The sequence below is a fragment of the Myripristis murdjan genome, chromosome 6, assembly GCF_902150065.1.
Source record: "Myripristis murdjan chromosome 6, fMyrMur1.1, whole genome shotgun sequence".
NCBI classification, from domain to species: Eukaryota; Metazoa; Chordata; class Actinopteri; order Holocentriformes; family Holocentridae; genus Myripristis; species Myripristis murdjan.
In genome coordinates this window covers 31,269,292-31,284,980 of record NC_043985.1, presented here as the reverse complement: position 1 = coordinate 31,284,980, position 15,689 = coordinate 31,269,292, and the positions used below count along the sequence as shown (strand labels likewise).

At 42.7% G+C, this 15,689-nt stretch overlaps 1 protein-coding gene across 1 annotated transcript in view; it reads right to left on the bottom strand.

The window, feature by feature from the left end:
• Window positions 1-6,277, bottom strand: part of n4bp1 (nedd4 binding protein 1) — a 38,782-nt gene extending 32,505 nt beyond the window's left edge. Inside the window, exon 1 of the mRNA XM_030053856.1 lies at window positions 5,665-6,277. Coding sequence (XP_029909716.1) covers window positions 5,665-5,976 — 312 coding nt within the window. The 5' untranslated portion in view covers window positions 5,977-6,277. The remainder of the gene's footprint in view (window positions 1-5,664) is intronic.
• Between the last annotated feature and the right edge of the window lie 9,412 nt (window positions 6,278-15,689).

The window sequence follows — 15,689 nt, the reverse complement described above, 5'->3', positions numbered from 1 at the left end:
GCAACTAAAACTAACAAAATGCAAATCAAAGCAGCTAAAGGTGACTGAAAGTAAATAAAAGTAAATGCAACTAAATGTCAAAAAAAAAAAAAAAAAAAAAAAAAAAAAAATGTTGTAGGTTTTCCAAATGCAATCGAGTACGAAACAATGCATGGAAGGTGGTATCTACGCACCTGTGGATCTATAATGTGCATGTGAAGTGGTCTTTAAACATCTGTGGATAGCTTCATGTTAGTTTTGGGATTTCCCTCCAGACATTCCCTCACATCAGCGAGCAGACCGAGTCTAAAACCAGAGTTGAGCGAGCGTTGGTGCAGCAGGAGACACGACACGGAGACGGAGGCTGGCCTAGGACAGGAAGTGAAAGACGGAGCGAAGCGTCTTTCTTTAAGGATCGGGTTCACCTGTCCTCTCTCAGGTGAGTGCGCTCCCTGCTGTTAGCTCTGGTCACTGCACACACGCTGGCTCAGGTTAGACGCTGCTTCAGGTTCACGTCAGCGATGTGGGGAATCTGTTTTTACTGCTCAGACGTCACATACAGAAACCTCAATGGCTTTTTACAGAACAACACAGCAAACGTAACCACCTGCGCTCTCCAGATTCTGGTTTTAAACTAACCCAACAACCTCAGCAGCCAAACAACGGCTCTACCAGCCGTTTCACACGTAAGCCTGCTAAAAAAAACTGAACCACGCAAAACACCACACACTACAGAGAGCATTCACTGTCTGAGAGCCAGCTGATGGATTCATGACGATACTGAAAGTGTTTGTATAGGTGTAGCAGACTTTGGCTTTGACAGCATATTTGTCGATTTCATATTGTTATCCCAATTCACTGAATGAAAAAAACAAAGTTGTTTTTGCAAAAAAGACAAAATACAGCGAACATTAGAAATGGTAGTGTTTTTTTCTCCTCCCTGATGTAAAAAACAAACTGAACTGAAACTAAAATCGTGACCCAAAAACTGCAGTACAAACCAAACCGTAGGTTTACTGAACCGTTACGCCTGCAAACTCTGACAGTCTCACCAGTTTTGAGGTGCATGTGATCAATTATTTTCATTTTACATTCATCTATGGGCTATTTTCAAATCAAATGATTAACCATTTTGCATAAAAATGTTGCAAATACTGATATATTACTAAAGCACAAAATAAGGTCATCAAGGTCTTCAAATTGCTTCCTTAGTTTGACCCCCCCCCCCAAAAAAACAAAAAAACCCACAAACCCAAAGTACTGACTTTAAAATGATAGAGACTGAGAAACGTAAGCAATCTTAGCATTCGCCAAGCTGTGAGAGCAAATATTGATTGATGATCTGACTGATTGTATGAGCATATATAATATTTATGCTGAACGTCCAGACTGCAGTGTTGTTCACCAACCGATAACCAGATTAACACTCAAAACGAGGCCAATTCACATGTAAAATTATGCCGGTAAAAGAGCTTTAGTGTCGCTTTTGGGACAATTTTCAGGAAACAGCCGGGTAAAAATACTTCTGTTCATTCTGCTTTGGGATATGCCACCGAGTTTCAGTCCAGTTCAGGTAGAAACTTGGTGTTTTTCGGCTGCTGTCCACGTTGGCAAAACTTTCTTGAAAAACAGGAATCAGCTGGTTAAGGGCCCACTCACATTGGCAAGTTTGAGCCCGTATCGTGCTAAAGCCAAAATCCCCCCCTCCCCAGTCAGCGGCTGGCCTGCACTCACATTACCTTTTTCCCAAACGCGCCCAAGCACGATTGCCCCCGGTGTGCACGTCATCACGTTGAAATACGACAACAACAGGCATGGCCCGACGTCATTATAAATAAATGTAGGCTAGTTCAAATACATCATGTCTTCCTTTTAACTAAAAAACGTTTTTGGTCATTTTAATCAGACATAGGATGTTTATTTACCTTGACAGTTTCGGAGGTAACTTCCTCCTTCTTCAGAAAGGTCCAACTGACAGCCGGAGCGGCACCTGTCAGATCCGGCAGACCGGGTGACCGGGTGGCCGCACACCGTGCGGTGCCGCGGCCAGTGCCGGCCGGTGCCGACGCTGCGCCGGCCTGCACCAGGTCTGCCGGATCTCCGCACACAGACTGCTGTACTTTCATTATAAACCGACTTTTGTTTATACGCGGTTGCAGCAGCACAACGGACAATGACACAGACAACATGGTTGATTATTGATTGCGCAACGCGGCCATTCGCCGGTAATCGCGCTGAGCACATTAAACAGTTTTGCAGAGGCAGGAGGAAAGTTGCATGATTTACGTCCGCGCACTGCGTGCGTGACCGTGCATGTGCTCATGTACGCGCCCGTACCGTGCAGAAGCACACCCCTTCCAACCGTGCCAGAGAGGGGGAAGTGTACTGTATTCAAGCACGATACGGAGCGATCACACTGGTCAAAGAATCCGGATTTTAAGGGCAATCGTGCTTGGGCGCGGATCAAACTTGCCAGTGTGAGTGGCCTCTAAGAGAAACTTGCTAAACCAAAACTGCGGTCATTTCCAGCCTGGACTGGGCCTGGTTTTTCCCTCAGTTTCCCATCATGCAGCTTGACTCTGACCAGTTACGTCACTAGAGAGCTACATAAACTTTCATAAACAGAAAAAGAAATCCAAACAGTTTATCGCTTTTACCGTCGTCATCTTTCAACATCCTTCTGGTCTCATCTTTATTGTGTTTTGGATCTTTTGTTTTCCTGTTTTAAACCTCATCTTGGTTTTACCTTCATCTCGTTTCGCTCTTGTTTGACCTTTCTGTGCAGCTTTCTGTCGCCGATGTTTTCTGATAATTCTGCTCTGCTGTGTCTGGCAGCGCACCGAGTAAACTCTGTTTTTAAAGCAGTTACATAAATAAAGTTGAATGTTATTGTTTCTATTATTGCTGTCTTGTGCTTACATTTTACCGAGAGCAACTAGAACTAAGTTTTCCCCAAACTGAGCTTCATCAGGAACCCGTGTAAACACCAACATACAGTACTTTGGTTACACTTGTTTTGTTGTGTGACACTGACTTGATAAAGAATAGCTGATGTTGTGGAGGTGACTGCATCCACAATTTCTTTTGGATCTTTCCCTTCACTGGTATTGGCTGGTTCTCCCAAAGAGATTTAAAAAGTACAAAAAGGACATCATCAGTGGCCACTGTTCACTGATATAAATGTCTGATTTCTAAACCTGAACAGTCACAAACTGCTGCCGCCTGTTAAACTGAAGCAGAATTCCCAACTTGTTGCTGCTGCAAGGAGTTTCACCAATAAATAAAAAAAATATACCAGGCCAGAACAACAAGTACGTGGTGCTAACATATCTCTTACAAATCTGGTTATCTGTGAAAAGGGGAAAAAAAAGAAATGAGTGTAACGAAAGAACAGCTGCCACGGCGGCGTTGGTAATGACAGCAACTTTCCCGGTGTCATCCCAGTCACGAGATGAACGTGCTGGCAGTGAAAATACCATTTCCATATCTGGTTCTCGGTTGACTGGCAGAGTCTGGAACAGCTGGTTTGCACGGGGCAGCGACTTACGCTCAGAGGGGAAACTCATGACACAGGATGCAGAAGTGTGAAAGATGCTCTGAGCATGGGAAATCACACAGGAAAAAATACACTAAATACTCGAGAGACACACACACACGGTCTGACAAGCCCCGTCTCGCGTACTCGAACAATGTTCCACAACGTCTGACGTCAAGCTTGATCAGTTCACAGGTAAATAGTTGTCAAAGACCCTTTTCACACTTCGCTTAGCCCTGGGTTGAGACCCCGGTTAGCCCACGGATTACCGCCTTCTCACACTTGCATCTCAGAAAGTGTGATATCCCCACTCTTAACCCAGGACTGACTAAACCCTGCTGCAGATCAGGATTATCCCCGATATTTTCTGGGGATATCCCCAAAAAGCAAAGGTTAAAGTCTCTAGCGTGAATGGAGGTTATAATAAAAGGTTACAACAACAACAATAGAAAACTTTCGAAGAGTCCCATTAAAACTGTGCTGCAAATGTTCTGGGCAGATTTACCTTCAACTTTGATTTTCAAGTGTGAATCTTGGTTAATAAAATCTTGTGTGAATCAAAGTTAACCTAACGGGACTACAGGGTTTAGTCAGCCTCGGGCTACTGAGGAACCAAAGTGTGAAAAAGCTCTAACGTGGACGCCTGGTGGTGTTTGGAGAGCTAGAAAAGTGTCTTCAGCAACATAAATAATATACTGATTACATTATGACTCAATTTCCTAGTAGCTGTCCCACTTAAATGCGCCATACGTGAATTAACCTGAATGACAGCTTTTACTTTCATGTGTGTTATCTGGCCACAAACCCTGAAAGTTACACCATTCAATATCTATCACCGATAATATTCTTCACATCTTGAATGGGGCTCTGAGGCCTTAAAATGTACTTATTTGAAACATAACACATTCTTTTCAAAACTGAGTTGACTTGGCAAAAGCGGTATTGAAAAAAAAAAAAAAAAAACAACTCATTTTTTTACTGAATTGATTTAAAGTAAAAGTAAACACAGTAATGATACTGGTCTCTTATGAAACAAGGCAATCTAAGGAATCTCTTGCCATGTTTGGTTGGCAAGGCGGCGAAATATTGCTGCAAAGTTTGGATAAATTTTGACGAGGTGGGGTCCCTTGCCCTCTGACCTCCAGACATCTGAATGAAAGTGGGCTCTCCGGGCACACACGGGTCTCGGAGATGCATAAACCGGCTTTGACTGGAAAGCTGAGACTCTTGTGGATCCAGTGAGCCACATTTGACTCATGTGATGATGATGATGTTGGCTCCCATCGCATTTCGCCATTTCACTGGAGTCACACCGTTTTTTTAAAAACTTGACATCCCTGTATAAAACGACCTATAATGACCTCTAGGATAACCGCAGCCTCATGAAACTTTACAGCCACAAACTAGAGGACAATTAAAAAAAATAAAATAAAAAAAAAAAAAATCCAATTAATCGCAGTGAATCTCAATACATTATCGAATCGGCACACAAGTATCGTGATAGTTTTGAATCAAGGCGGTTAGTTCCTTGTCCCAGTCCCGGGCGTTCAGGTTCTGCCACTTGGTTCTTAGTCTCCTGGTTTCATACTAACTCTCCGTATCTATACAATCTATACAATCATGCATATACTTCAGCGCCATCTGTATATTGTCATACTCACTCCATATGTATATTTTCACATCTCGTATCTCCTTTCCTTAGGTTAGCCCTTATTGTATTTTTTGAGTCTTTATAGTCTCTATTGTATATTTTTAGCCTTTATTCTTTTTTTAGTTAACTTTATTGTATGTTTCTACTGTTGCTGCTGGAACACCAGAATTTCCCTGGTTGGGATCAATAAAGTATATCTATCTATCTATCTATCTATCTATCTATCAGGAGTTAAATGTGTCATCCCTGCGTTATTACCCACTGACAACAAGCGAGTCAATAATACAACACCAACAGGCTGTAATTGGTGAAACCTCGCAGACTGCTGCGGCAAAACACCTGTTCACCTGTCTCACCACGCATCATCATTATTGTGTGAAAACGCCTCAGTGTGGTGGTGGTCCGGCCTTATTTATGGTGAAATAACCCCACTCCCGGCGGATACACAAACACAAACCACAGCGGAGGTGAAGCGTCTCCATCTCCATCTCCATCTCACCTTCGCCTTGGACACGTCGTCTCGCTTCCCTTTCAGCTGCAGCCAAATCTGCCGCGATGTTTTGCTGCCGTGCGCCTGTCCCGTGTGGTCCAGCAGCCCGATGATGGTGAAGGATACCTTGAAAACCCCCTCGACGCGGGGCTTGGCGCATTTCAGCTCCTCCTGTTTGTCCTCCAGCACCGTGAACTCGTCCACGGTGGGCGGCTCTTGCTGCTGCCTCGCTGCCGGCGCGGGGAGCCTGCCGCCCGGCTGCTCCGCGCACGACAGCTCGGTGACTCGCCTCATCCCGAGGAGGGGCCGCGTTGTTGACATTCCGCTTCGTGAATCTAGCCGATACTTTGCTGACGACGGGGGTTTAATGGGGTGACCTTTCGGCGTGGCGAGGCTCCTCTGCCTGCTTCATAGCCTCATGGTCGCCGTGAGCTCCGCCGTCGTTTTACGAAGCCGCGGTGTTTGTGTGGAGCGACATGAACGCCAAGCTAGCACTGTGGGCAAGAAGAAGCAGCCCCGAGCGACGTATCCGGAAAGTCCCAGTGATGGCGTCATCAAAACACGACAATTTATTGAGCGTGTTGAAGTCAGGCGTGCACCGCTGGCGTGTCTGAGGCCGCTTATCTCTTCCGATGCGGTCCGGTCGCCCTGCTGCGAAAAACAAAACATCAACGAGTGACCTATATCCTTACGACACCCGAAAAAACCTCTGATGTAATTTCTTCAGGCTGACACGGACAAACTTTTGGCACCGGACATGTCATTTTATATCATGTCCACCCGACCGGGGCGGTTTATAAACACAGACAGCAATAAAATAAAATAAAAAAAAGGCTTAAAGAATTAAAATAATAATAATTTGACAGCTGAAATGAGTGCGGTGTCGCCCTCTTGTGGTCATGCGCAGACATGGCCGGAGCCGGTTGCAGGTGAGGAGCTGTTTCATAACCAACCTCTGATTATTAGGATTTTTATTTTATTTTATTTATTTATTTATTTATTTATTTATTTATTTATTTATTCATTGGGACAGCCCACAGTAAATATCAAATCAAATCACACTTTATTTACATATCACCTTTCATACAAAATTGCAACACAATGCGCGTAACAATACAGTGAAGGTACAAGCAGGCATAAGGAATGATGAAATAAGAAACATGAGAGAATAGAGGCCAGTGAGGCATGGTAGAGGAGGGATTAAAGTGGATTAAAACACAAATTAAAAATAAATAAATTAGTGGATAGATACGATGGATTAAGTGCATGGATTAAGATGAGCTGTTTCATAACTGGCCCCAATAATTAGCTTTTTTTTTTTTTTTTTTTTTTTTTTTTTTGCACAGCCCACAGTAAATATGATTACTCACAGAGTGTGTGCATAATAATACAATGAATTTATCTGAGACCGGGTTGCAGTTTTTGCAAAGGTGAGTCAGAATGCAACACACACACACACACACACACATACAGAGAGAGAGAGAGGGAGAGAGACGCAGCCTGCATCAGATCAGACAGTAATTTCATCAACGTCAACACTAATCAGAGTAAAACTGTGACAGTAACACCTCCGCCAAGTGACAAGAGCACAAATAGAGGTGCTGCACTGATCATAAAATATGACATAGTTCCCAGTTCAACCAGCTGAACAGTGGATTTTATGTTCTTTAGTGAAGAAGGGCTGCAGCCGGAGAGACCGACCTGCACTTGGGGAGAGGGGAAGACCTGATTTTATCATCAACTGGACACCAACAACACATTTACTGGAGTTTCATTGACTGTAAAATACAGATTCCACTAGGAAATATTCAAGATGACAGATGTGGACGGCAGTTTTCAGAGATTGCTTTCATGGGAGCTCCAGTATTTCTAGTGTGTGTGTCTGTGTGTTTTTAATGGGAAAAGCAGGTACATGAAAGAGCCTCTGAATCCTGTGTCTTAGAAATAAAAAGATGGACGTCCACATTCTCCTCAGTGAAGACAAAAATGTAATTCTAAGCGAGCAATGTGATGCTCGGCCACTTGGCCATGCACGATCGGCAAAACTGTCACACCGTGCTTTTTAAAATTTTATTAACTAGTTTGTGGTTCTTTTTTTTTTTCTTCCCCCGCCATGAGGGTTAAGTCAGAGGGCTGTCATCCTGTTTGTTGGAAACTTGTGAACGTGTAAAGCCCCTTGAGGCTGTAAACAGTGATAACCTGAACTTTCACTTGTGTTTAACCCTGAAAATTAACTTAATCTGCAGGAACAATCAGGATTTCGTTTGCTGGCCTTCTACAAGCCTCATAACCTGAACCTCACCCCCAAATACGAATACGTCTCAGCGTTTAGTTTTATCATGTTGACAGCATCACACAGTCGAACGCTGTGGGATTTGTGTTCAGGTTCATGCACCAAATTTGGATCTGTTCTTTGCATTTAAATCAAATGTAGCTTGGAGAAGTCTGTTCATTTTAAACATACTCAGGCAGGGTCACCGCGACACTGTGGTCTTCATGCTTTGCCAGAGGATTCATGTCTGCTGTGCAACTCCACCATCAATAATGCAAAGGCTTTACACCAAAAACGTGAACGCAGGCCGGTTCCTTATTTTGCACCAACACCAGAACTTTTTTGGTGGAAAAGGCGGATCAGTGGGTTGCATTTCAGACATTTCTTTTCCTCCAGGCCGGTGCCGGTGTCGGTGCAGAGCCAGTTCTGCCTTTTGAAAGCCGGCCTGCATTTCAACAGGTTTCAGAATCAAGTGTAAGTTGGTAAATTCCTGTGGAGGCCCAGAGTTCATAAGCAGCTGCTGGCTCGTCCGTTCATTGTGGAGAAAGCTGCTGCTCCTGCTTTCACTCACCATCTATCAACATGGTGGACGCTCCATGCAGGGAGTCTCCTGCGGCAGCCCCCTCCCATCGCACCGACGTCAGCGGCTCCAAGTTTTGGACCAGCAGTTTTTGTGGAGCCGTGCCGGTGCCAGCCTCTTGGCACCGACACCGGTATTCACAGTGGAAACGCGAGGAATCGGTTCTCGGTTAGGCTCCGGCACCGTGTTGGTGGAGATGAAAGTGACTTGTTTCGGTTCTGATATGATTTCAGCATTTCATTCTTAAAACAAAACAAAAAAAAATCCCCGCTCAATGTTTTCCAGGGTAGAGATGAAGTGAAACAGCGCGGGCTAATGAAGATTTTGCATCTCGGTTTCAGAACGTCACCAGTGAAAAGCAACACGGTGTGCACTGCATTTCCCTTTGTTCCACTGTATCGATGGCATGGCAGTGTGGCTCGAATGCCCCTCCACGTCCAGTTTGACAGACATCACATAAACGCCACACCTCAGACCTGCACAAATGTGCTTGTCTAACCTTGAGATGACCAGCAGCTCAGCCCCGGGGCCACTTTCTGTTCAGCAGCCAGGGTCAAAGTGCAGCAGGAAGGTGTGCATGAGAGCTGCAGGCATCACAGTCACTTTATATCCACCTTCATATCTGTCACTAAAAAACACTGAGGTTAAATTAAAGTGGAAGAAGAAGGGAAAAAGGTTATCTGGGTCGCATATCTGTCAGGATTTAGCGGGCGATGAAAGAGAGAGAGACAATTGTGTTTGAATACATGGAGAGAAGATCAATACACAGAGACAGGCAAGCAAGCATACTGAGCAGAGTTATTATAGCTTTGTATTTTTCATTAGTTTTTATTTTTATTGTGTTTTTAATTTTTGTCATCACGAGCTTAATTTGAATTAATGTCCAGACTGGGTTTACTAGGTTTTGGTTTAGTTTTAGTTTAGTTTATAAGTTTCAAAATTAGTAGTTTTTTTTTTTTTTTTTTTTTTTTTTTAATTATGATTATTATAATAAGGGGATGTTTGTCAGGGCTAAGGTTTAAGAGGTTCAGACTGGGTTTTACAATCTAAACACAAGTCTCCTTTCGCCTGTTGTGTTGACAAAGTTGACCAAACTGACAAAGACTAAAACTAAAGACATTATCTTTTTATTTTATTTTAGTTAGGATTGTAAGTACACAGTATTGTTTCAGTTAGTTTTCATATTTTTCAGTTAAATAAAATGTCTTTTCACACCTGGTTTAGTTTTAGTTTTTAGTTTAGTTTCATTTAAATATAACAACGTTGGTCCTGAAAACCAGTAAGAGACAAAGAGCGATGTAAACTTACAAACCAAACCTTGTGGAGAAGACGAGAAAAAAAGAAGCACAGATGGGAGGCAGAAGAACGGTGGGCAGCAGAGAGAAAGCAACAGGACGTGAAAATGTGAGGAAGAAAAAGAAAGAAAGAAAATGAAAGATTGAGAGAAACCAAACACGTGAGGGAAAGAGAGAGAGAGAGGGAGGGAACACAAAAATACATCTGCTGTCAAACAACCAGGGAGAGGGAGACAATAAAGGAATAAAATTATTTATTCGGATCTTCTCAGTGTGCAGAACTCACCCATTCATAGAATAAATCACAAGCACTTACAATACAGACTAATAAAGGAAAAAGGGTGCAATGCAATTTACTGTAGATGCAATATTTAAACCGCACTGTGCACTGCCTTTTACTACTTTTTTAAAGCATTTTATTTATTGTTGTTGCTTTTCCCAGTTGTCTTATGTTGTGCGTACTTTTAATCTTTTAACCTTGGGCCTTGTTGCTTTTATGAGAGCGACAAACTCAGTTTCATTATAGAAATTACAATAAACTTCTTTATGTCCTCATGTCCTTATTAAATAGAGTGAAGCGACATGAGTGAAAGTTTACATTTCAACATAATCCTGACTAAGATTCATACATCATGTGTGCTCGATTTAAAGGAATATTCCAACGTTTTGGGCCAAATCTCCTTTTCCTGACTTACTAACAGCTGTGAGAAAAGTCTACACTTGCTCTCTGATTTCAGCTTTCCATGTTTTTCAGTTTCCTTGTTGTGTGAGAATGAATGTTTGAGAAGCGTCTGCATCTCAAAATGAGCGCTTTTACATCTGAAATGACACCTGGCGTCCGAGGCGGCGAGCTGGAGAAGCCGCCGGGCCTCTGAGGAGCCGGGACGTCCCATCGCTGAGGCTGCAGCTCCGACGTCCGGACCCAGAGAAGAGCCGCCAGGTCCAGGTTCAGGCCGGTTTGCTCCGTCAACATCACATCGCAGGGATTCTCATGCATATTCATGACCCGGCTTGTGTGGGCGGTGACTGTGTCCTCCTGTCGAGTCCATTTTCAGATCAGAGCATGATGATCATAAATATGAATCAAGGGAAATATTTACTCAGGAGTTCACACATCACAGACACGACTCGGCTGTCACACACTCTCGTAATTTCCAGTGCGTTTGTGAGAAAGAAGTTTGGAATTTCAAGCGAATGAAACTCAGAGATAAAGTGCTGATATGAAGCCAGCGGGACTGTTTGCACATGTGATATTTATGCAGTTAAAGAGGCAGATCCAAGTCGGCGTCGTCTGCTGGCCGCTCCGAGTCTCGGTAAACAAACGCCTGTTGCCAAACTTCAGGCGCTGACAAGACAAACAGAAAACTGAAATTTAGCCTCGACGTGACTGACTCACACTTTCAGTCACAAAGGCATTTCATCTGGTTTTATTTCTTTACTGTGTTGCTGACAGAAACACTGCAAAAACGCAAAATCTTACCAAGATTATTTGTCTTATTTCAAGTCAAAAATGTCTTATTACTAGTCAAAATATCTCATTACACTTAAAATAAGACATGATCACCTCAGAAGTAACTTGTTTTTAGACAACTGTCTCTTGTTTCAAGTGAAAATTTGCTTGTTTCATTGGCAAAATTTGTTTCTTGTTTCTAGCTAATTTTCACTTATTTCAAGTGAATTTTCACTTTTTCCACTGGCAAATTTTGCCAATGAAACAAGCAAATTTTCACTTGTTTCAAGTGAATTTTCACTTGTTTCAAGTGAATTTTCACTTGAAACAAGTGAAAATTATCTAAAAACAAGTTACTTCTGAGGTGATTATGTCTTATTTTAAGTGTAATGAGATATTTTGACTAGAAATAAGACATTTTTGACTTGAAATAAGACAAATTATCTTGGTAAGATTTTGCGTTTTTGCAGTGAACTGATAACAGGCTGAGCAGCTCAATCAGTGGACGTGTTGAATTCAGAATTAACCCTCGAACGACATGCGAATCACTTTTGATGCATGAGTTTCTGAGACCTCGACATCACCAGTGTGATTAAAAAAAAAAAAAATCCTGAAAAACCCGAAATATCTGATACATGTCTTCTGCCCCCTGGTGGATTATCCGTGCACTGCAGCACCAAGTAATCCTGTGGTTTTGCGTGGATATTTTTGCCAATTTTGAAAAAGTTAGAGTGATGTGATTTTGGCCGAATGCAGCTTCAATGCAGCAGATACACAAAATGTATGATGTTGTCGTACAATACAGAAAAAAATGTTGTATGTTTGAGTTTTCTTGAGGAAAAATTTAGCGGAAACTCAGAGTTTAGGGGGTTAAAAATGTCGTGTTCTGTATATTTTTCTTTGTTTAAAAAAATGCTGTGCAAAATCCAGATGTATCAAATATGGTACAAAACAAAACTCATATGACAAGTGTTATTTACGGAAGCCCTAAAGGGCCATACATAAATATATTTTATTTCCTCCGTTTTCCCGTGATAACGAGATAAATTTCCTCCGTTTTCTTGTGATAACGAGATAATTTTCCTCCGTTTTCTCGTGATAACGAGATATTTCCCCTCCGTTTTGAATGAATGAATGAAACGTGATAGGCCTGAGATTTCCATCATACGTGACATGTCATGCTGACTGACGTCTCCTTGGACACATAAAGCAGGGGTCACCAATCACGTGCCATGGAGGGCCGAGAGGCTGCAGGTTTTCATTCCAACCAAGACCTCCACCAGGTGATTTCACTGATTAGCTCCAGGTGATCAGTGAAATCACCTGGTGGAGGTCTTGGTTGGAATGAAAACCTGCAGCCTCTCGGCCCTCCATGGCACGTGATTGGTGACCCCTGACATAAAGCATAAAGCTATTTCAGCCTGTGTCAGGCCTTGATTGAACAGATAAGTGATGCAGTGATCAATATTCTCCTGCTTCTCTGACATTGCTACACTGACTGATGTTTCCTGCAATAATTTAATAAGACAATCGCTTTGTTTTCTCGAGATCTCGATTTAATTATCTCGTTATCACGAGAAAACGGAGGAAAATTATCTCGTTATCACGAGAAAACGGAGGAATTATCTCGTTATCACGAGAAAACGGAGGAAAATTATCTCGTTATCACGAGAAAACAAAAGAAAAATATCTCGTTATCACGAGAAAACGGAGGAAATTTATCACGTTATCACGAGAAAACGGAAGAAAAATATCTCGTTATCACGGGAAAACAGAGGAAAATTATCTCGTTATCACGAGAAAACGGAGGAATTATCTCGTTATCACGAGAAAACGGAGGAATTATCTCGTTATCACGAGAAAACGGAGGAAATAAAATATATTTATGTATGGCCCTTTAGGGCTTCCGTAGTTATTTCATTTCTTCTTTTTTTTTTTTTAAATAATTTGTCAAAATTACAGTTTCCTGGCAGTTATCTGATGTTTCAGACTTTACAGGGTTAAAGGTCGACCACCATCATGGCCACCGAGTCAGAATGTGTCGAAGTAAAGTCAGGAAACATCAACCCTCTGAGCAAAGGTTTATTTCTCTAAAATCAAAGAACTGCAGTTATGAATATTAAAGGAAAAAGACACAAAAAAGACAGTAATTTTAAAGAAACGGGGATAAACACATTTCTAACATGAACTAACATGGACGCAGGATAAGAATCAAAGAGTGCCACGTACTGAGACAGAGTGCAGTCTTCAAATAAAGAGTGGAAAGGTGAGCTCGGTCAGGTGAACGAGGTGATGCAGAGCAGTAATCAGTCCCCTCGGTGAAATCTGACCTGGCAACACACACAGAGGCAGAGAGAGAACGCAACCATCCCACTGATAACTTTGGAGTCATATTGTGCTTAAAGCAGAAGTGAAGATCCACTTCAAGTAAAAAAAAAAAAAAAAGTGCGGTCAGAGTGAAAGTTAGTTTTTAGAAAAGGGATGTTTGTCATGTAATGTGAAGAAGGCAAGGGATTCTTTGAACTGAAAAAAATGGAAAATTCAAAAAAAAAAAAAAAAAAAAAAAAAAACATGCAGACTGACAGTTTTCTGTGGTCCAGTTTCTGAAGCCAAAGGAGAGCTATAAAACGTGTAATGGATTTGAATTTAGATGTAATTTTAAGTGCAACATTTTGACAATAAACATGCTCAAATGAAGGTAAAATTCAGGAAAGCTCAAAGCACACCAAAGGATGCTCAATTAGAGTAACCGGAGTGAATCTTCTCGTTATCTCCACCGGTGCTTTTACCTCAAAATGAATGAGGCGATGGTTTTCGACGTTAAATGCAACACGTGGCACCTGAAAGATTCATGTTGCGTTTAGGGACCCGATGGGGTTGGGCCGCACAACAAGCTCAGACGTATCAGGGATTTATCAGGGATCCACTTTCAGTTGTTTCATGATCTGATTCTGCCATCACAGCTGCCTTTAATTCAGCCGCCGCTTGGTGTGTAAACCACGGCGACTGCCTGCGCACTTCAGAAACCTGATGAAGACGATAGAGGAAAGACTGAGAGGGGAGCGCGAGCACGTGGGCGGGAGCGCCTCGGCCCGACGTGATTCGCTGAGTCAGGCCGACAGCGTCTCACAACAGAGACGTGTGAACCTCAGAGTCAGCAGATTGTGCGGTCCGTCCTAAAGCCTCGTCCTGCTCTGTGTCTCCTCTCAGCTTAGAGGCAGACCTGCACTTGTTGGCGCCACACACACACACACACGTTTAGCCCACAGATTAAACGTAGGCTTAAAGGAATACCCCAACATTTTGGGTAAAACACCCTTTTTCCGACTTTCTCACACCGAGACAAGATGTTGGACACCATTTTCTTCTCTGTACATCCAGTGGTTCGGTTCCTGTGGGTAGCATTTTGTGTTAGCTTAGCATAAAGACTTGAAGTCTATGGGAGTCGTTAGCCTGGCTCCGTCAAAGTGAAAAAATAAACCTTATAGCAACTCTCCTATCCGGCTCCACTGTATTGGGACGAAGGGAGACGGAGTGGAAACCTCACCAAATCGCATCCGGATCGACAAACTGTTCCAGAGGTGAACGGGAAAATAGTTTCAGTTTTTCAAGTAAAACAGTTAGACACTGAGACCAGTTCTTACATTTGAAAAGTAATGGTCTCCCTTGCTGGACTAGTCACCGTTCTCACAGACAAACAATATGAACACGTGACCTGCAGGCAGTGAATGCTGGGATATGTAGGCCAGTGTGTCCTTAAAATTCTGGCAAAGGGACGTATTTCTCTGAACCTCTGGAACAGCACAACCGTCCTTTTTTAAAATAGATTTTATTGTTGCACTGTCGTGTGTGTGTGCGGTCACTGATTACATTGAAACGCAAGCCGAATTTCCCTCGAGCGTCTTTTCCACTGAAAAATCTCTGGTCCCTGAACTGGCTCGGTTCAAGATTCCTGGAACTGAGGTGCAAACTAAGGTCGTGTTTTGTCATGTTATGCTTTTATTTGCTGATGTGTGGGGAAAACCATTTCTAACAATCTGACTATTTTTAACCAGACCGCAAACTTTTCTCGGTGGTTGTCTTCACACTTGAGGGCGACTATTTTCTGCTTCCAGCGGAGAACCAACTTTTCCGTTTGGCATCCAATTTGCATTTGGTGGAAAATGCAAAGAGCAGATTTGAAATTTGGTGCTCAAACCAGAAGGGGGTCGGTTCTTTGTCGGTGGAAACGCAGCATCACTGAGCTGATCCTTCACGACACACAGTGATGTGTTTAGTCTTGGGATGTGGGGTTTGAAGGACATTAAACTCCTGGGTTTATCACCACCAGCTCTCAGGCAGGTAAACTCTTGCCGTAACTCGTGAGCCTTTCGTTTCTTCTGATGAACCCAAAGGATGAGGAAGTCAGGAAATTCCTCCAGCTCCTAAAAATGAAAT